The 20,285-nt window shown below is 55.3% G+C and overlaps 5 protein-coding genes across 5 annotated transcripts in view; 2 read left to right on the top strand and 3 right to left on the bottom strand.

The window, feature by feature from the left end:
• Positions 1-1,055: 1,055 nt before the first annotated feature.
• Positions 1,056-3,402, bottom strand: VOLCADRAFT_103956 (uncharacterized protein; the record flags this gene model as incomplete). Its single annotated transcript, XM_002948447.1, has 6 exons — positions 1,056-1,296; positions 1,536-1,658; positions 1,959-2,110; positions 2,366-2,483; positions 2,780-2,906; positions 3,185-3,402. The coding sequence occupies 6 exons, from the start codon at positions 3,400-3,402 to the stop codon at positions 1,195-1,197; spliced, it is 840 nt and encodes a 279-aa protein (XP_002948493.1). The 3' UTR covers positions 1,056-1,194.
• A 363-nt stretch (positions 3,403-3,765) lies between these two features.
• VOLCADRAFT_88906 (uncharacterized protein) lies at positions 3,766-5,463 on the top strand (the record flags this gene model as incomplete). Its single annotated transcript, XM_002948575.1, has 2 exons — positions 3,766-3,873; positions 3,949-5,463. 2 exons carry the CDS (start codon positions 3,766-3,768, stop codon positions 5,461-5,463), a joined length of 1,623 nt encoding a protein of 540 aa, XP_002948621.1.
• Positions 5,464-8,386: 2,923 nt separating this feature from the next.
• Positions 8,387-9,334, bottom strand: VOLCADRAFT_44236 (uncharacterized protein; the record flags this gene model as incomplete). Its single annotated transcript, XM_002948446.1, has 2 exons — positions 8,387-8,516; positions 8,874-9,334. Coding segments are annotated over 2 exons (591 nt in total), but the record flags the coding sequence as incomplete, so codon positions are not given.
• A 1,527-nt stretch (positions 9,335-10,861) lies between these two features.
• On the bottom strand, positions 10,862-12,355 carry VOLCADRAFT_116893 (uncharacterized protein; the record flags this gene model as incomplete). The annotated part of the gene is made up of 2 exons (XM_002948445.1): positions 10,862-12,175; positions 12,287-12,355. Coding segments are annotated over 2 exons (1,383 nt in total), but the record flags the coding sequence as incomplete, so codon positions are not given.
• Positions 12,356-12,725: 370 nt separating this feature from the next.
• The window catches only part of VOLCADRAFT_103955 (uncharacterized protein), a gene marked incomplete at its 3' end in the record, with an annotated part of 16,078 nt that continues 8,518 nt past the window's right edge, over positions 12,726-20,285 (top strand). Inside the window, exons 1-10 of the mRNA XM_002948574.1 lie at positions 12,726-12,961; positions 13,909-14,064; positions 14,359-14,541; positions 15,126-15,369; positions 15,715-15,787; positions 16,060-16,197; positions 16,632-16,857; positions 17,320-17,440; positions 19,113-19,328; positions 19,843-19,931. Of these exons, the coding sequence (XP_002948620.1) occupies positions 12,926-12,961; positions 13,909-14,064; positions 14,359-14,541; positions 15,126-15,369; positions 15,715-15,787; positions 16,060-16,197; positions 16,632-16,857; positions 17,320-17,440; positions 19,113-19,328; positions 19,843-19,931 (1,482 nt within the window). The 5' untranslated portion in view covers positions 12,726-12,925. The remainder of the gene's footprint in view (positions 12,962-13,908; positions 14,065-14,358; positions 14,542-15,125; positions 15,370-15,714; positions 15,788-16,059; positions 16,198-16,631; positions 16,858-17,319; positions 17,441-19,112; positions 19,329-19,842; positions 19,932-20,285) is intronic.

Raw genomic sequence — 20,285 nt, 5'->3', positions numbered from 1 at the left:
AAACGAATCAATGAGCATAAAAGTGGTGAAAAAGAGGACGGAGTGGCACGCCGCGCTTTTCTTTTGATACCGTACAGAACTGTAGGGTATTGTTCAGGCTGGTTCAGGGTGCACCCGCCTGCGGCGCTTCTCGTGCCATGTCCTGTGCCGACCGGCTGCACCTGGACACCAAAACACGCACGAAATCGACATACCCGAGCACGCACCGTGGTTGATGCTAGTGTGCGCGCGCCTTTCTGGTTGCAGCGAGTTCGGTTGCTGGTACTTTTAGCAAGGACCACAGCCCAACGGCATTCCTAACGGAAATGGAACACCTAGGCGGTCGGTCTACCATTCGCAGCTTGAACTGAACAGGGACCACACGACACGATATAGTATGGTAATGCCTGCCATTCCATGAGTCGCTCGTGCTGCACTTGTAAATGTCCCCTAACCAGACGTATAGCGGCAGCCACGTGTACCTTAATCACGGTACACGCACGCATTCGCGTTTTGGCTGCTGATGCTTCTAACGCTATACATCGGTGATATCATAGTCGCCACTTGATCATGCACATGCATGCGCGCACATCCCGTCCCAAGCCTGCATTACCTCCCCCTATACTATCACCCAGCCTCCTACTCTTGGGATTTCCAGCATGAATTTACATGCGTGTTGGTCGGCTAACCTGACCTAATGGGCTTCACGGAGGATACTCTATATGAGTTCCACAGACATTAGCATGGCGGACAAGGGTACTTAGGGCTACATGGAAGCCCCGATCAATTCCCGGGGAGACCCCCGAATTAGTCGGGAGCGCGAGATTATGGCTAGCTGCTGAGATGTGGAGTTGAGGTCACAGTTGATGGACCAGATTCGCACGCTGGATTGGTGGCGATTGCCGAACCCTCCGTCTCTTCGGGTGTTCGGGTGAATGGATGAGGAGGGGTCCCTGAAGGCTGGATCCGCCGCCTTGGACTTAGAGTTCGTATGGCGAAGTACAGTGTGGTAGTGGTGGATGGTGCTATAAGGTGATAAATCGTAGAACTGACAATGTGATAAAGCGGCCCAGAAGCCTCCCACTCTGTAACATACATTACACTACATGGAAGCCATAGGAACAATTAGGCGACTTCCGCGTCTATAACATTTATTCTGGTTTCCTTCTGAGGGCCGGAAATTTAAGGAGACGCAATTAGGAAGTATTGATTCATTCAATCGCTCCGTGTTGTGAACTGCCGAAGGTCGAGCAGCTTCGTGCCTAGCAGTAGTTGTGGCTGTTGCAGAGCGGCTGAAGCCTCGGCAAGTGTGCGCTCCTGTAGATGGGAGGGTCGTGACATGGGCGGCAAGGTGAACGGCAATGGTGAGGTTTGTTTGTGATTTGGTCTTCGATTTTTTCATAACCAAGGCGCTCATGTGCTGATGCTGCATGCATGCACATATGTGAGAGCGCAATGCCGGTGCACGGAAAGGACGGCACCGTGGGGGCAAAATCGTCACTGAAAGCGTGGCTAAGGCCGGTAGTTCTGTTTTCCATCGACATCCAGGTTCACACCTGTACTTCAAAGTCCACCATGTCGATCGCCGAGCCCACTATCGCGTCCAGCAGCCGCTGCCGGCCGCCATGCATCGGAAGCACGTCTCGAAGCCGTGCTACAAAATCAAGATGGGTGCGGCCCTGCAGGCGGAAGACGGAAGTCCAGATTATGTGCAAAAATCAAAAGAGACAGCTGCCAACATCCAAAAGGCACCAACTGCGAAAGCGTCGAGTCCGCAGCAGGGGGGCCTGCGGAAAGAGAAGACTTAGGGACGGTGCATGATAGAACATCCTAGATGTAGCTAGCGATGCAGGAAGGGGATGGAGACGGCGCCAAGATTTGCAGAATCGGAATGCGGACAACATGTAGCGCAGGATGAGTTCAGAAAGAGAAGAGAAAGGCATCCGGCGCGGTGAAAACATCATGCTTTTTAGGCCTACCTGTCGGTACTGCGGCGCCTTGGCAGGTTGGCGCAGCAGGGCCATACGCTGCGGATCGAAGTCCCACAGAAAAGACGTGTGGTGCAGCCAGCGGCGGCCTGTAATGGCCTGCGCATTGCCGCCAACCTTGCGACCATCGCCTATGATGTAGTCTGCCAGGAGGAGTTGCAGGAAGCAGAGCAGGAGGAGTTGCAGGAGGAGAAGCAGGAAGAAACGTGCACGAAGGTAAAAGTACTTGTTGCTGTTGTTGTTATCTTCGCTTGAGACAATTTCAGGGCAGAAAGCATCCAAAAACCGGGAAAAGTAGTGAAGGGCCAAGCCGAGTCGAGCGGAGGAGGTGTAAGCAATCTGCAGCAAACCACGCAGTCGCGCGCATGTGCTGCACACACTGCGAACCCGCCGCTCACCATTTTCTCGCAGCGCAAAATCGGGGCAACCTGCTGCAGCAAACGCCGGGCGGTAGATGCGTTCTGTCCAAGCCATGATGGGCTGCGGGAAGCAATCCACATCCGGCAGCGCGGAGCCCTACAAAGGGGTTGCATGGCACACAGCGCCGCGTCCGGATGTGCGCATGGAGCTTCCACATTGGCCCACTCCGAGTACCTCAAGCCCTCGGTGCGGAGAGGACTAAGACAAACCACAGACCGATTGAGGCAGATACCAGGAGGAAAGGGGCTGAAATGAGGCGCGTGAACCCCCAACTCTCACTTTGAGTTACAGTCATCCTAAAATGGGTTCAAGCTCGCTAACTCAAACAGCGCTCCCTTGAGGCGATGGTGAAGTCCTTTCCTCAGGGTATCCTGTTCCCCACTTGCACTCGCCTGCATGATGAGGGTTGAAAACAACGTGTCGTGGTCAACCACCACCGTACCGCCGCCTGTAAAGCGTCGGATGGCCTGTATCCCGTGCCGTAGAGATAACTCACAGTCGATTAGCTGTGGCGGGCGGCTGCGTGAGAGGGGACCGGCAGCAGCGGCAAGGCAGGGATGGTACCATGTGGCCCCTGATGTGACAAGTGAGCGGGCGAGTCGAAGGGACAGGGCATGATCATGGGCAAGGTTAGAGTAGCCGATGTCCGGAATTGGGCGTTGCACGCCCGTTAACTCTGTTCTAGACATCTTCAGAAGGGTCATGCACGGCGGGGTGATGTACATCCGCTATGGCGACCGGGTGTGTGCGATGGCGATGCACTGAAGAGATAACATGCCCCCGGAGATTTTGCTCACCCCGAGATGCCCACCACTATCGCTGGATCAAAGGCCCCGTCATTGACGATGAGCCAATTATCCTTGGTAGCCCGCAACAAAGCCTCCTCGAGGTGAAGCTGGTTATATATGGGAAGCCTAGATAAAAGAAGCACGTTTAGGACAGGCCGCGACATCCTTGTTGGACTTGACAATTGTGGCAGCGCTGGGTACTTCTTCGTTGAACCACCATTTAGCATACAGTAGCAATTAGGAGTAAAATTTACTTTGCACTCGATCTTACACGATCTTTGTAGCAAAGGTGTCGCAGCGTGGATTTTGGATTCCGCGGCACCGACAAATATGGGTTACAGGGCTGCACGGGCCACGGGTGCATGAAATGCCCAGGTGCATGAACGAATAACTGCGTGGTGTGGTAACCCTCTCCATTTTCATATCCACGTCTACACTTTGACTGGATATTGCTAGCCGGCCATGACAAAAGGGCTTAGGCTTATCAACGCTGGAACATCGGCCGTGAGCCTTTCCAATCTTTAGACGTTATATACTGGACACAGAACCTGCCTTAACCCTTCAGGAAGGTTGAGAGACTTGAAAAGAGCATGGCACTGTTCACTCAACTGCATGTGGACCAGTCCCAACCGTCGAGGCTAAAGGAGTCACTCGATGAAGCATTTACACTTGTTCAGGCGCTTCGTCAAATCTTGGAGGTGCATTTGGCATTATGCCCGCTGCGTCCCCTCTCGCAGTCCGCCCATGATGGTTTCGTTTAACCTCTGCTGCAGACGCATCAGCCGCAAGTGGACCATGCGGCTATGGAGCAACCAGCACGCAAACCGGTATCACCGAAGGACGCGTCGACGCAAACAGAAGAAGGTCCCGATGGGATGCTGCGCGAACCTCCCCCGGGCCCTTCTTCACCTTTGGCCACAATATGTGTCAACACTTGCGGGCAGCTGGCGGCCACTCCTGGCCTGGCGAACTCCTCAACCAGTCTCTGCTTTGGCATCGTGGACGCGGCTGTACAGCAGGCGTGTCGCACTCTGCTGACCCCGCAAACGGCTTCCAGGGCTGGCGCAACACACCTTGGCGCGCTGCTCTCCTTGCAAAGCACGCCAGCACCCGCAAGCGCGGCCACGACCCCTCTCGCGGCGGGCGGCAAAAGCCGCCTGCGCCACCACAAAGCTGCGATTGAAGATGACGCAAGCGAGGCGGATTTCTCTCCAGTGCCCTTCGCAGCATACCAACGCGCGCATGATGTGCAGGGCGTGCAGTTGAGAGTCATGGCGCCACCAGCAGCTCCAACGAAAGATAGCACACTGGTGGAAGGGGAAAGCAGCAGCGACACCACCCAGCCCGCAGCAACTGCCGCGACCGACTCTGCTCCCGGGAAACACCCCCGTGGCATGAACGATGGACAGCAACAAGCTGGCCTGCCGCCACCGCCGCCGCCAGACGCCCCCGGTCAGCCCACGGGGCTTTCCTTCACGCCCAACACCACCGCCGTGCGCCTGCGCGCTGCCATGCGATGGATGCAGCTGCAGCTGCAGACCTCTCCACGCCGTGTCCCACGGCAGCGCCGTTACAGCGACTCCAGCGTTAGTCCCGCGCTCAAGATCCTCGCACCTCCAGAGCCGGATGGAGGCCAGCACGCCGTTGTACAACCCGCCCTAGAACAGGGCGCGCCCGTAGTCGCAACCACCGATACTGTCCCAGTGATGGCGGCGGCTGCGGCCGCCCAGCCGACGCACCGGCCACAATACGCCAGGCCTTCCGGCCAGCGACCTGAGGGGCGATTTTCTCAACACAGCCCAGCCGACGCGGCGGCGGCAGAGCCGGCCGTCTCCGCGCCAGCTGTCTCTTCGTCCAACTCCGCAGGAACAGGAAGCCAATGCGAGGAGTCCTGGCAGCCGGAGTGGTCGCAGCCTTTGGTCTGGTACGCAGCGGCTGCAGCCCCAGCTGTCGCAGCACCCGAGGGGGACAGCACCAGCACCGTTGTTGCCACCGTCGGGTGGCCTGCCACGGACCAAATGCAGCCACCAAGGGCCACTGCGTCCACGGACCCGTGGGTCGCTGGGACTTCTGGTGCTTCTGTATCTGCTCCACTGCGGGATATCTCCCGTAGCGTGGTGAGTAACCCTTGGCGGCAACAGCAGCAGGAGAGTGCAGGAAACACGCAGGACGGGATGCGCGTGGGCCAGCACCCCAAGGAGCAAAAAGGGGGCGCAGCAGCGGCCAAGCCGGGTGCTAGTGCTCAGCAGCGCCGGGGGTCGGGCCTGCGCTTCGGCCTGCGCTGGTGACGTTTTGAGTGGTTTTGAGCTTTCCTGGCGGCCTGTGGTGCCGAGGTGCACCATGAGCACTCCGCCGTGGCGTTTCGGAACAGCGTCTTCGCAGGTGCAGTCGGTAACGCAGAAGACAAAGCTCGTAAGTTTTCATGGAGGTATCCGATTCCCCTTGCCAACAGAACGGATGACTGATAAGCAGCCGCATTAGTCGTGGCATGCTGAAGGTATACCGTGAGAAAACGGGAACCGCAGCTCGGATGACTGGGCATATACATCCTATATCTACGCCTGAAGGATTCTGTTTAGCTAAGCGTGGTGTTTTAATTTAGATGGCAAATTATTCTGTGCGAAAAACGTTGGGCGCTGGGTTGGGGGCGCTGCTGAATGTTCTGGCTGTATCTTGCATGTGCGTATGTCCGGTTGAACACGACGACGAAAAGGACGACTCACGGCATTTTACAACAACTCAATCGGCACGTTTGATATAAGCCACCATGCAAGTGACACGGCGGCATGCTATCCTCATTATGTTGAAGTAGATTTACGGGGCTGCTCACCTTTTTGCCGTACAAACACTGATCCCCAAGCACCAGCAAGCACGCCTCTGTCGCCAGTAAACTACTCATATATGGGCTCGTTACAACTAAGATATAAAACACACACATACATATTCATACAAATTACTACCAGCATCGAACCACAGTTAACTTCCATGTTTGTAGGAGTTCTAAGATCTCCGCATTACTGGTCCCGAGAAAGGCGAAACGAAGAGAGCGAAACCAATGTTGAGAGATGGAACATTTCCTTCTGTCCGGCAACCCCAAACGGGAATCCTTATAACAGAGAAGGCACCCCCCGCACCCCCCGCACACACACACACACACACACACACGACAAGGCAAGACACCTCCCCCACCATCCCCCGACAAGACAACCCCCGCACCCTGCACAGTGCTCATACAGCCTCAACATCATACAGCCTCATTACACACATCCACGGCTGTCATGTTTTAAATTGACGAGTGGAACACACAGGCGTTTGGAGCCAGGAGATAAGAGATGCCAGCAATACAGGATAGTAGGCCATTTGGATATGGCTTAATTGGGAGCCCTTGGCCCAAAACTGATCACACCAAGCGCAGCGGAATGACCCGCATGCCTACTTCGCCTCCGGGAGCTGTCAGCATCCCGTCACGGTCAGCATCCTGCATCTCACAAGTCCTGCATCTTTACATACATGAAAGAAAACTCGAATTCACTTAAAAGAGTACAGCGTATGTATGCCGTGCATAAGACAAAGTAAGAAAGAGCATACATAGCAAACGCTTCTTAAAGCACTAAACAAGGGTGGATCCAATATCTCGTCCAAAAACACCAAACGAAAACGGATCTAACTTCTCGTCCAGCCCGGTTTTGTGCGAGCCCATCCCCAGCCTACGTAGTCACCTGAATCCTAAATCCATCGCCGGACGCGGTCTAAGCGCTCCAGAAAGCCGCCTACTTGCCGTCGCGGCGAGAGGAAGTGAGCCCGACCCTAATCCGCCGAATGTCAATAACCTATCTGTCGCCTCGCCGCAGTCGCAATAAAGACAGCAATCGACATTCCGCCCGCCCGCCCTATACACTACACTGCATTTCCTCTCCTATGCTGCCTTTCCACCTAGCGACTCATATTGGAAAGAGCGTCCTTTGTTGCGGTGACCTTCCCGCAGACCTGACAAGTGCGCCGCAGCCCAGGCCCACACGCACATCTCAAACGCACAGCTCGCACGCTCTTCCATATCAGGGCAAAGGCCCCTCTGTGTGCAAACACTGGAAAAACAAACACTGGAAAAAAGTCAAAAGGTTGGACCTTCTTGGTTCGGGTTCGCGGTTTTCAGTAGTCCCCTCGATTTTCAGTCCTTTGGCATTTGGAAAACGCACAGCAACCTGTCCCGTACGCGGTGCGAGTGCATATGAGCGCTTTGCTGCCAACCAGCCAACCGATCGTCGCAGACTCTCTGCAAATCCATAGCCGCCAAGCCATGCAGCCGCAGCCTAAAGTCACAGCCATAATTGAAAAAGGGAGATTGCCCCTACGCCGCAGGGGCGTTCAAAGAGACAATAAGCTGTTTGTAGGCCCGATGCTCTCCCAGGAGCCATGTTGATGTGTCGCCATGTTGAAATGAAGGGAGGTGGAAGCCTCCTGGGTTCTGGTCCTCCCTCGCTCAAAACGCACTCAACTCACTGATCTCATTCGAGACTCGAGATATAAGACTCGAGATACATGAAAAATACGACGGATTTTCTGTTCGCTCACATTAGGCCTTGGCAAACAGGCATATGACCGCGCTCCCGTTAAGGGGAAGTTTAGAAAGTCTCCAGACTTGGCACCTCTCCACGCTAGCATAACCTCGATGTAGGGCAAGAAGCAGCCTCGTCCTGTAGCCATGGTATTACATAATCATGTGTCAAATGGCCCAGAAGCCTCCCACTCTGCAGCAACAGCATCGTCGTGCAGGGATCCGCGACCCATGTGACACGTCACGCTCGGCTTCGGAGCAGCCAAAAGCTGACACGGTGCTGACCGAAAGTCCGAAAGAGCGCCACGGAGAAAAAGCTGGCTATTGCTGCGGTGGCAGAAGCTTCAGTGCCGGGAAGCCAGCACACTGACGTTGACAGCCCCAAATGACGTGGCTGACGCCAGCAGCGGCGGCAATCCAAGCACCGCAGCAGCCTCCGCAGGCTGCCAACAAACCGCACTAACAAACCCACCGCCCACTCCGCCACCACCAGAACCACAGCCGTTGCCACCGCCCGGTCCAATGCCCGCAGCGCCGTCGCTGCGGCAGAGCACACCTGCCGCCGGCCGTTCGGGATTGCAGTACGCTAGGTTCGCCGTCTCAGCGGCGGCGGCGGTGGGATTGGTTCCGGAGCCCCATGGCAACTCTAAAGTGGCCAGGGGGGTTGACCAGGAGGAATGGTAAGCGAATGCCCGGCTGCACTCTGAACCGCACGCCAGCAGCCCGTCCGCAGCTCGTACGGAAAGTCCCACGAAGTTTTTCTCGTTGCGATGGCCCTGGAAAACCCTGCATGGCCGCGTCATAGCGCCAGCGGTCCCGCATAACACGGTGGAGCTACTTCCGCCGCCGCCGCTACCGCTGCTGCTGCTGCCATCACAGCCATGGTGGTCGAAGCCGCCGTTACTGCTGCCTATGGAACGACTCGCTGCTGCCGCCGACGTCTCGAAGCAACCATTGGAGAGCATTGGCCGGCTCGAAGCCTCCTTCACTGCCGCTGCTGCTTCATCCAGCTGCTGTTGCTCTTGCGTCGACGGCAGCGGCTGTGGCTGGCCATACTGCCGTACCACGGAAAACGGCATCAGGGAATCCGCTGCCAGGGTCGACGACGGCGGCGGCGATGGCGACAAGATGATCCCGTTTAACGCCGGAACCGCCTCTGATAAATCCCACAGTGCCAATGACGAGTCGGTCGCCGCTGTCACCAGTCGATCTCCCCCAAGAAACCGGCAATAGCTTGCCGGTCTTGCATGGTGCCGCAATGTAGCCAGCGGCCCGCGATCCAGGCTCCGCATGTCGTACACGTACGCCGTACGGTCCGAGCACGCCAACGCCAGCAGGTGATCGCGCGCGGGCGAGAAATCTACGCTGCACACTGCAGCGCGTGGGTTGGGCTGCACACTAGCGATGCATTGCGACAGACCGCGCCCCGCCCATAGCCTCGCGCAGCGGTCATCGGCTGCAGATGCTACCAGGTGCGGTGTACGACAGGAGTGCGCGACAGACCATATCTTGCGTCCGTCGTGGGCCTCCACGTCAGCCAGTTGATGACCCGAAGCGATGTGCAGCTGCAGCAGCACGCCGTCGTAGTCGCCCACTGTGAGGACTCCGTCCTATGCGGCGAGAATGGTCGAGGAGCGTGCAGGATAAGCATAAAGTTGCATCAAGAGCGGGACATCAAAAAACTCGCGTCAGATCATCATCAGGAGGTATGGGACGGACGGATTCGAACTGGGGACTCGCTACCAGGCATCGTGTACGGAGACGTGTCGTACGGAGTACGGACCGGTGGATCTGATGGATCATCTGGCCAGGGCCCCGGCCCCGGCTCCCAGAACCTACCGATAATCAGAAACGTGCGGCGTACATATCAGCACGTATATGTATGTATGTATGTTGTTATGTATGTATGTATGTATGTATGTATGTATGTATGTATGTATGACTTAGATTACACTGTGGGCCGCGAGAGCCGGGGGCCGAAGCCGAAACACAGCGCAAGGGTCGGGAGCACACAGCACAAGTCGGTTAGTCTTGTGTGCTCCCGACCCCGACTCAGACTGCCAACACTCTACGCAGCCACTCCGCAGCCACTCCATCCGGGGATGGCGCTGCAGTGAAGACCCCGCGAGGGGCTCAGAGGTATCGCTAGAGCGAGTCCACAAGTCTAAGCTAGGGCAAAATCAAAGGCTCTCTGAAACAACCCCCCAAAACACCACCAACGAAAACGGGATTCGAAGGGAAAACAAACATGTATGTATGTATATATGTATGTATGTATATATGTATGTATGTACATACGTATGTATTTCTCTCCCTGTCAGTTTCTTACCAGGAACGGCGACCATGCCATGCTGCTAATTTTGGACGGCATCCGTTGTACGGCAGCTAGCAACGAGCCGTACTGCGCGTCGTCGTCACCGTCGTCCAGCGAATTCTTGGCGATGCAGCAATCGCCGCCGTGGACACCGCGGAGGTTGCGACCACGCGCGGAGGATGCGTCCGGGTCGTCCTCATGCCGCATGCCGTACACGCCGTCATCTGAGCCGCACAGCTGCATGCCCAAATCGACCGCGCCATCGCCGTACTCCTCGTCGTCGTCGTACTCTTCCTCGCCCAAGTCCCCAAACATGCTGGCGAGATTATACAACCGAATCTACGGTGATATAAGTTGAAGGGTAAAGCCACGGCAACGTCAATGCCACTCAAGATAAAGAGCTCACACCTATCTTGCTATTGGGCACCTTGCAGAAGCTCACATTCCATGCCTCTTCCTGCTTCGCTTTCTCTCCTTTTCTTCCCGCTTCAGACGTCGTCTACCTTCTTATCAGCCTGTGCTTAGTCAATCAGGTTATCTGTTTGTGCTCAGTCAACCAGAAAGGCATCGAGGCCTCGTGCGCCTCCATCGCATCATGCGGGCTTGAGGGAGGCGCACCGCTTGCCTGGGCCTGCCACAACAACGACAAGAACAACAAACAACAGCCGCGCGCCCGTCCCTGCGCTGTGTTTCGGCCCCCGGTCAGGGCCCCGACGGTGCTCGTCCTTCCTCGGGACGAGCTGCCGCCGACAGTGTAACACCCCATCATCATCAACAACAACAACAACAACAATCCGTATCCTCCCACATTACACACCTGCTTATCCACGCCAGCAGCCGCCAGCAACCTCCCATCGGGCGAAAACTCCAAAGCACATATAATCCCAGCCGACCCGCTGCAAGCAGAGCCCGATGGCCCTACATCGCAGCCAGGTGGTCGCCTGCCGGGACCGTGACGTGAATAGTACGACGGCCCTGGCAGGCGGACGAGCTCCTTCAGCGTTGCGGGCACGGGGTCAGGCAGGTTCCGCCACTGCCCCTGGAAGGACCAGCCCTCCGGCAACTCCCGCCCGCATACCAAACGCCCCGCCCGCTGCTGCTGCTGCTGTTGCTCGAGCGGTGGTAGTGGCGGTGACGGCTGCACGGCTTCTCGCCCTTGTTGTTGGTGCACCTCAGATGGCGGGCCCTGTTGTTGCTTGTGACGGCCCTGGTGCTGTTCGGGTCTGAGCGGGCAGTGGGCCTGCTGGTGACGTGGATGAGCAAGTAGTTGTTGAGTTTGGACAGAAGCTTGGATCCTGGATTCTGGATGATGATTTTGGACTAGCGACAGTGGCGGCGCCAGCGTGGTGCCGAGGCCACCGCCAGCGTTGGCCGCCAAACCTGAGACCGTCGCCGCCGCTACCTCAGTCGGCGCCGCTGCCTCAGATGCACGGACAATACCCGCACCGGCATTGTCCTCAATTCCAGCTGAGTCCGGGTCCATAGCAGGAGCCGGAGCGGGCTGCTCCGCTGGCTTTGCTGAACCGGTAGTTGCAGTGGTTGTAGGTACGACGTCCTCCCCATGCAACCATGAAACGGCCCCGTGTAGGATGTGATCGGAACATTGGCGACCTCCACACATGGTTAGGCAGTCATGGGGCTCGTCCACTTCGGCTAGTGGGTGCCGGTGTGGGTGAGGGGCTGTGGGTGCGGTCGTGCCTGACACTGCGGTCAAGGCAGGTGGCCCGAAGAATGGTTCGGATGCCAGGCCTGGTGTCAATCCTGATGCAGTGACCATGCCGTTTGTGGAGGTCATCTGTCTGTGCCGCTTGCTGTCGCTACACCGTGCGACTGTCGGAGGGGAGATAGCGGGGAGCGCGGCGCATTGCTCGGCTGACGCGTCGACGCGGGTGTTGAGCGAAGTCAGCATCATGCCGTTTAAGCTTCGTTTCCTTAACAGAGAGGTTAGCTTTCCAGCATACGCGTTAAGGTGGAACGGGCTGTTCGAGCGATACTGGCAGAACAGGCAATCGCTGCTGTCGCATCCGCCAGCTTGCAGACCATTGGTGTTGTCCTCCATGAGGCGCTGTAGTAATGCAAAAAAACGAAACGTAAAGTTCGCAATCGAAGTGGTCAACGTGTGGAACGTCGACTACGTCGACGTGAGCCACGCGTTCGGTCGCTGCGAGAACCACGCAGCAACAAAGGCGCGGTAACAAGCACCCAAACGGTTTCCTTGACCACGCATCAGTATACAACATACCTTCGACAGCTGTGTGAGGGCCACGCACACACTATCTTCTCCACCACTTGCACAGGGCAGCGAGTGCATGTCGCGTCTTCCTCTTGGGAGACGCTGCGGATAATTTGAGACGGCTCGTGCGCATGAGCAGGTGTGACGAAGACAACTTAAATGCGATATGCTTGCGGTGCGCTGAGAAAGTGGTCTCGTAGCGTCAAAACGAGTGGGTGTGGATGAGGAATCGCTTCAGATAGAAGATATCAGAAACAAAATTCTGCACCAAATCACATGATCAATCAGGGCTATAAGCAATTCATCAAGTGCTCATACGTATCATGGTCTGGTGTTAGACCACAACACAGTTAGTGGTTCGGTAGAGTTTCGTACATCCTCGGTTTGAGGCTTTTGCAGTATTCGGTCGCATTATTCTGAAGTGCCATACCATGAATTATTGTTTCACAATTTAAATGACGTGACCCAGTATAAGATGTTTGTCGAGAACATTTACACTGTCGATTGTGGCGAATTGCACCCGAAACCATTCAAGTTATAGTTTCAAGCTGTCAGCAGCTTACAAAATCTTCTACATTTCGAAGTGATCAAGTTGGTCTTTGAAGCCTTCAGGTTACATCTTACCTCCTAGGACATCTGCTGGCAAGCATGGATCCGGATGAGGCTCTTGCAAGGATGCTCCAGGTCCGCAAATGTCTCTATTTTCAGTGGACAACCAGTCCGCGCAAGGACTCGGTGTGTACTTGCAAGTCGCTCCATATGCTGTGCGATTGATGCATTAGAATTATTGCCAAATCATCTGACACCTTAAGCCTCTAGGTTTAAATTCGACGTCATGTTTGCCTCAAACTTGGGCAACCGTAGATATGTAGGCCCAAAGCCTACAACTCATGTCTGTCCGTTAAAAATGTGACAGCGCGTATCATTGACAATCTTAGAAAGTTATTACTGACGGCTGGGACCTCAGCCTTCCTAGCCCGTCAAATTCTTGCTATGCATGACCGGACTGCTGAACTACGTTACCTACCAGAACAGCATGACGCGTTTTTCTATACGTGTTATTACGTACGTAATGGGTTACTCCGAGATCTTTTGCATGTGGACTGGAGAAATGAACCCGTCAACGGTCGCGGCGCATGACACGCAACATCCCCTCCAGCTCCACCCTCATCTCTCATCCGCCCGCGCCGTATAGCCGCATCACCACATCAGCACGTTCATCTCATCAACACAGCGACGAGTTTCAAGGCCACATCCATTCCTCTAAATTTACTCGTGTCACAACCACGGCGGCTGTGTTCGTTCTGTCGCGTTGCCCGTACACCGCCAAACGTCAACCCACGCTGCCAATCTTGCCCTGTCAACATAAACCTTCATTGCTGTTGCTATTGTTATCTCTCTTTTGCCTTTCGCCATCGCTTTGGGCCACTGCTGCTGCTGCTGCTGTGTCGTCCACATTTGCCGCTGCTCCACATTTGCCGCTGCTCCACATTTGCCGCTGCTCCACATTTGCCACTGCTCCACATTTGCCACTGCTCCACATTTGCCACTGCTCCACATTTGCCGCTTTTGCTCCACATTTGCCACTGCTCCACATTTGCCGCTGCGCCCCCCGCTCCACCCATCCAAAGGAAGAGGAGCTGCGTGCTATCCAGGCGATGCAGGCGCAGCTGCAGCTACAACAACACGAACAGGGCGGGGGTACTCGGGGCGTGTCAGCAGCCGCCCACACCAACACGACTCAGTTTGCCGACCGCCTCCACTCAATGCTCGACACGGCTCTGCGGGTGGGTTACAACCGCTTCCCACCAACCAACAACAACCACTGCAACCGCTTGCCAGACACCCTGACGGGGAGCTGTGTGTTGTTGTCTGGATATGCGGTCACTTAAGCTGTGCAGCTGCTGTAAATAACCGTAACTGTAAATTGTAACAACTCCAAATTGTCAATCGGCCCAGGGGGTTGGCGGGCAGGTAGCAGTTGACAGTTAGTAGTTGGCCTACTTTACCAGCGTGTTACACCTTCCTACCACCTACCTAGCTACCCCAAAACCACCTACCTACCTCTTATCCTCCCGCAGTGCGAGGATAAGGCCCTTCAAGAGCGCGCACGCGCCGTAATGCCCCTGTCCCGCTTGCGCGGCGCTGCGGAGGAGGCCGCCACCCTGGCTCCCCGCCTGGGCCCTGACGTGGAGGCGCCTGCTAGGGAGGACCTGCTCGCCAAGATGCTGCTGCGCTGGTTTAAAACCGAGTTTTTCACCTGGGTGGGTGCGGGCTGCTGATCGGACGACTGGCTTGATGCTTGCGCGTGGAGTATTCGCGTGTGCCGTTACCCACAATGGTTTTAGGGCTTTTCCTGGACTGGAAGAGATGAGGGGTGCCGGGTGCAGTCGAGGTTATGGGGGGGGGGAGAAAGGGAAGTCGGAAGGGACGGAAATACGAGAGCGAGAGTGAGCGCGAGAGCCGGAACACACGGGCAGTCGCTGGACGAGGGCGGTAATGTCCTGTCAGGAGCAGGGCGGCATATGCTTTTACCTAAAGGGTGCGATTGAGTGGATTGCGTTTGGGGGGGCCCGGGTGCGGGGGGCTCATGAGGGGAGATGGAGGTAAAGTTAAAAAAGAGGCGTTTGAGCGTAAGAGGGGCTGGCTAGGCTGTATACATGTTGACTTGCAAATAGTAAGTAGCGCACAGAGCGCTCACTCACTTATCAGCATTCAATGTTAAAGGATGTGGTAAGGGGGCTGGTTGCCCGGGTAGCTAAAGGTTTACACATAGCTTAAGGTATGTGATGAAGGCCGCCGGTTCGCTATAACGCCTGCGTTCATCACCATGCTCATACACCCGAAGGTCGACACGCTGCCCTGCCACCGCTGCGGGAGTACCGCCACGCGCTTCGGAGGCGCCGCTCAGCCGCAGCCGGACGACCTAGCTGGTGGGGCAAATCGTGTGGAGCTGCATCACTGCAGTACATGTGGTACGGCAACACGCTTCCCGCGCTACAACGACCCGGGTCGGCTGCTACAGCCGGGCTGCCGGAGGGGACGATGCGGCGAGTGGGCCAACGCGTTCCTGCTATGCTGCCGCGCGGCAGGTAGTTGGGGGTAGTTGGGGGTAGTTGTGTCGGTTTTGGGAGGGTCGTGGGGGATGAGGGGATGGCAGATAGGTCGCTGTTATTGTTGTTGTTGTTGTTGCTGCTGCTGTCTAAGAGCTCGGGCGCGAGTTGCGAAGTTGCTGTTGTTACTGCAGTCGCTATTACTTAGCTGCAACTGCCTACTGCTACTGCTGCTTACTGCTACTGCTGCTTACTGCTACTGCTGCAGACTGTTATGCCAGTGCAGCTCCCATATTACAGTGACTGCTGCTATTGCTAGTGCTGCTGCACTGCTGCTACTGCTACTGCTACTGCTGCTGTTTCCTTCTTTCCTTCTCACCGCAGGCCTCACAGCGCGTTACGTGTCGGATTGGTCTGACCACGTATGGACTGAGTACTACAGCCACCGAATGCGCAGGTACGAACATGTACGAACATGGCAGGATACGACACGCCCTGAATCCCCAACATCACAGCAGCCATTAAGCTGTACCCCGATTACAACCTAGACCCACGTTCTACTCCTTTCTCTCGTTTTATTTTTAATTTTATTATCTTAATACGATCATGCACGTGATATTTTTATATTAATTGGAATTGTTATTGTTATATTGCAATTAAACAATGTGTAATAACATAAGTGATGAAGTTGAAGTTTTTATCCCTCTTCCACAAACTTTCAATTCGTAGGTGGATTCATATGGACTCGTGCGAAGCCAGCTACGACCAACCGTTGTTGTACGAGGCCGGTTGGGGCAAGGCGGTGTCGTACGTGGTGGCGGCGGGCGTGTGGGGATTGACGGACGTCACACGACGATACACGGCACAGTAAGTGCGGAAAAAGCATGCGGGGCATGCAGGAGGATGAGCCTTGATACGAGGCGGGAAATTGCGACTGGGTGATTACTGATTGCGACTGGGGTTTTTAGAATGTCGGGGTGAGAGCTAAAAGATGCGGAGATGTGAAGCTTGTCAAGTATTTGACACGACAGGCTAGGAAGCTAGGCTGTTGAAATCATTAATACCGTTAAAACCGTTGGAACCGTACATAGGGGGAATCAGCGTGTGTCGTTCCGAGGAAGCTGAAACACCCCCCTCGTCCCCATCTGTGGCATCAGCTCCACCTTCCTCCCCTCTCTCCCTTCCTGCCTCCCTCCCTCCCACACGCCCCTCCCTCCCTCCCGCCCCGCCCTCCCGCTCATCCCCCCACTCCTCGGCCCATTCGGTCTCCACTTGCTCTCTTCCCCTTCTCGGAGTGGCAGATGGCGACCTGAGGTTCTGCCCCGCCGTACACTGGTTCCGGAGCGTTGGTTGGAGCGGCGCTTGGATGAGATGACGACGGCCATACGGGCCCGATGGAGCGCGCCGCGGCGGCTGGTGTGGCTGGGGCGCGACGCGGAGGAACGGGTGGTGAGGAGTGGCTGCGGGGCCGGGTTTCGAAGAGATCTTGCGGCTGCATGTGTGGAGCCTGGGGTGCAGCTGGGGCCCGTGAGGTACCTTAATCCTAAGAACCGAAGCTCTTTTCCACCCTTCAAGGGAAGGAGTGAATAAAGCGGAATCGGCCGCGCCAGCACCCTCCCACAGCATGCCTCCAATCTAGGATTTGCAGATTTGTTACTCTGAAGTCTTTACACTGATGGTGGGTGTATGATATGAGGTGCCTTTACCCGGAGTGTCTTTCTGTACCTGTTTCTGTTTGTCTGTCTGTCTGTTTGTCCATACCCATGTACCCTGCTGCTCCCGCGCCTGTTAGAATTCAGTGGGCTTATTGCGCGTCCACAGCCCTAAAGAACTCTCCCCTCTCTCCCCCCGTGTGGAGTCGTGCATTTCCTAGCATCAGCGCGCTCCTGAGGGCAGTTGCCTTAAAATAGGCAATTTTTTTCCCCCTTCGTAACCGCCTGCCGCCTCGGCTTGTCGCTTCCGCTTCCGTTCGCGGGGACGCCCCTCCAGGAGTTGCTTCTCTCTGGACCACTCCGGGCTTCAAACGACAGCAGCGGCGCAGCGCCTCGACAAGCGCTCCCCGGCCGTCAAACGGGATCCCTGGAGTGGCGCCAGCAGCGCGGAGAAACCGGTGGGCACCTGATTTATTTGGGGGGTTGGAAGGGAGGGGAGAGATTCCGTTGGGACCCCGTTGGGAGTTTTGGAAGAAGGCCGCCCGCCCTCGCTTGCCCGCTTTTTGGACACACCTTTTTCTTTTCGCACATGTGCGAACTTCCGTACGGTCCATGTTTTGCTACTTTTTGTCCTAAAATTTCTTTTTACATCTACGACACGAAAAGCTAAATTATGGAAGAGTGTTATGGCCAGCAGATTTTTGCTTCGTCTTGGTCTCATGCTGATTCAGCCAAAGCTATAAGCAGATCTGTATATCATATGTCCTACATGGATGTGGCGATTTTTGCTCTATTTGCGTCAGAGCAGTGGGCATATGTTTGTATTGCCGCTGGTTTGCACTCGACCCGATCGGGGTCCACTGTAAACAAAGCAAACTGGTTATAGAGTAGAACCAGATGTACAGGTCCCATGCGCGTTCTGTAAAGCACTGCATTTCATTGCGATGCAATGGAAAGTTTACCGCGGTGCTATCAACGCGCGATGCGATCAATGCGCGATGCGATGTGACGCGATGCGATGTGACGCGATGCGACGCGATCGATGTGTTGCGAAATCGTGATGCAAGGCGGAATGAATGTTATGCGAGGCGATGCTGCAATGCAGTGTGGCGCATCGCGATGCGGTGGATTCTTTGGATGCTGTGATGCATTGCATGCGGCGCGATGTTTGGCATCCGTGCGATGCTGCCATGCGATGCCACGCGATGCAATGCGACGCGATGCAATGCGACGCGATGGAATGCAATACATGATATTCGATGCAATGCAATCCAACACACATGATTTAAGGCTATGACGGTGACATTGCATTATGATGCCATGAAATGGTGTATCACGCAACGCGATGCGATGCAAATACAGTACGACATGATGTGCTATTCATGCGATGCGATACGGTGTCGCAATACAGTGATGATACGATGCGATGCGATTATGCAGTGCAATCGCATGCGTTGCGGAAGTATGGCATTGCATGGAATTATTACATGCTAACCATTTCGTTGCGATGCAAAAATGCTCGCCAACTCGAATAAGAGCGATGCGATGCATGCGGTGCATGCAGTAGTGCAATGCCGTGCCATGCGACGGATGCGACGCGCAATGTGATGCTGTGCAATGAAATGCAACGAAATGCAATCAAATGTCACATGATACGATACGACGTAATATGTAGTTAGATCGCACATCTCGTTGAGATGCGATGTATTCCGATGAAACGTAACCGTTGAAACGTATAGTAATGCGATGCGATGCTGTTGTTGTGCAATTCTGGTAAAAAAAACATTGTGGCTTTATCACTGTGAAGTAAACAACTGGGGGTGCAATGCTGCTGTTGTGCGATCGGTGCGATAATGATGATGATGATGTGTCGCGACGCACGACGCATTTCGATGCATTTCGGCACAATCATGCGGTGCATGCTATGCCATGCCATGCAATGCAATGCAATGCCGTAACGATGGCATTGGTCCCTTATGGCATCTTTTGATGTCGCATCTAAGTGATCCATGTATACGGCGACAAGCTGGCGCCCATTACCATGCAATCTGTACGTATGTACTTATGTTTGTAAGCCCCATGTTTTCTTCTGTGTACGTATGTATGCCGCGCATGTATGTGTGCAAACAGGCTCCTCCAGTTTGACCCCGGCGGCGGCAGTGGCGCCGCCGGCGGTGGCGGCGGCACCCGCTGCTCGGCCGCCAACCTCTTATCGACTGGCCGCCGACGAGCCCTCCCGGATGCCGTACAATGGGGTATTTGCATCGGCGGGGCGGCTGTCCGGCGGTGCATGTCGAGCGGCGGGACACAATGAGACGACTGAGGTAGTCGAACGGCTCTTCGACGGTGCGTCCTCGGACACGGCTAGTAATGGCCTTCCCCTTCCAGTAGGACGAGTTCCTTATCCTGCTTGCAGCCTGTTGCGTTTCCTCTGGTCCGGTTACCTCTCTGTCCGTTTTTATATCTGTGTCTGTGTACACGTGCACTCATGATAAGGCCATTGATCCGAGTGTTCCTTGCAAGAAACTGAAACCCTAGTGGTTATACATAGAGGAGCAGGTAAGGAAGTGACTTTGGAGTTTGTGTTTTTCCAAAGGGTTGGAGTGGAGACGGGAGTGTTATGTCTGGGTCTTCCTTTCTTTTTCGCGAGCTAATATCAGGTCGCGAAAGTCCTCAGTCACGTAAGAGGACTGAGAAAGAGGATGTAAACATCGCTGTATAACTTTGCATCCATCAGTGTTACAGAGTGGGAGGCTTCCGGGCCGCTTTATCACATTGTCAATTCTACGATTTATCACCTTATAGCATCCATCTATTTACGACACATGATGTTGTACGGTATCGCCGTACGTACGTGTAGGTCGTGTGGATACTAAATGGCTGGACTTCGGCGCGGCAGGCCCGGGAGGCAGCTCTTGGGTCGAGTACCGCCTGCCGACTGACCGAGAGGTACGACACGTACGACACGTACGGTGCAGCACCGTACAGTAATCTGTATGGTTCAGAGCAAGCACGGGGTCGGGTGATGATGCCCGGGAATCCCCCACCACTCGCTCGCTCTCCGTGCACCGGTGTCCACATAAGTGTTTTTGTTCTTGGCTGTCACGCCATTTCTCCGTCATCCTTCGCGTCACTTGTTGTGCCTCGCCTCAGCGCTCCCACGCCAATAACGCCTTGTAGCAACCTTCGGTTGGTCCAGGATTAATGAGTTTTTAGACAGGATTGTGGTCTCATACTAGCCAATTTGTATCTGGACGGGCCCGAACACTGTTATGCTTACACAGCAAAAAGCAAGATAAGTGC

The sequence above is a fragment of the Volvox carteri genome, assembly GCF_000143455.1.
Source record: "Volvox carteri f. nagariensis unplaced genomic scaffold VOLCAscaffold_10, whole genome shotgun sequence".
NCBI classification, from domain to species: domain Eukaryota; kingdom Viridiplantae; phylum Chlorophyta; class Chlorophyceae; order Chlamydomonadales; family Volvocaceae; genus Volvox; species Volvox carteri.
Note: the sequence above shows the minus strand (reverse complement) of the source record. Positions and strands in the feature narration are given on the sequence as shown.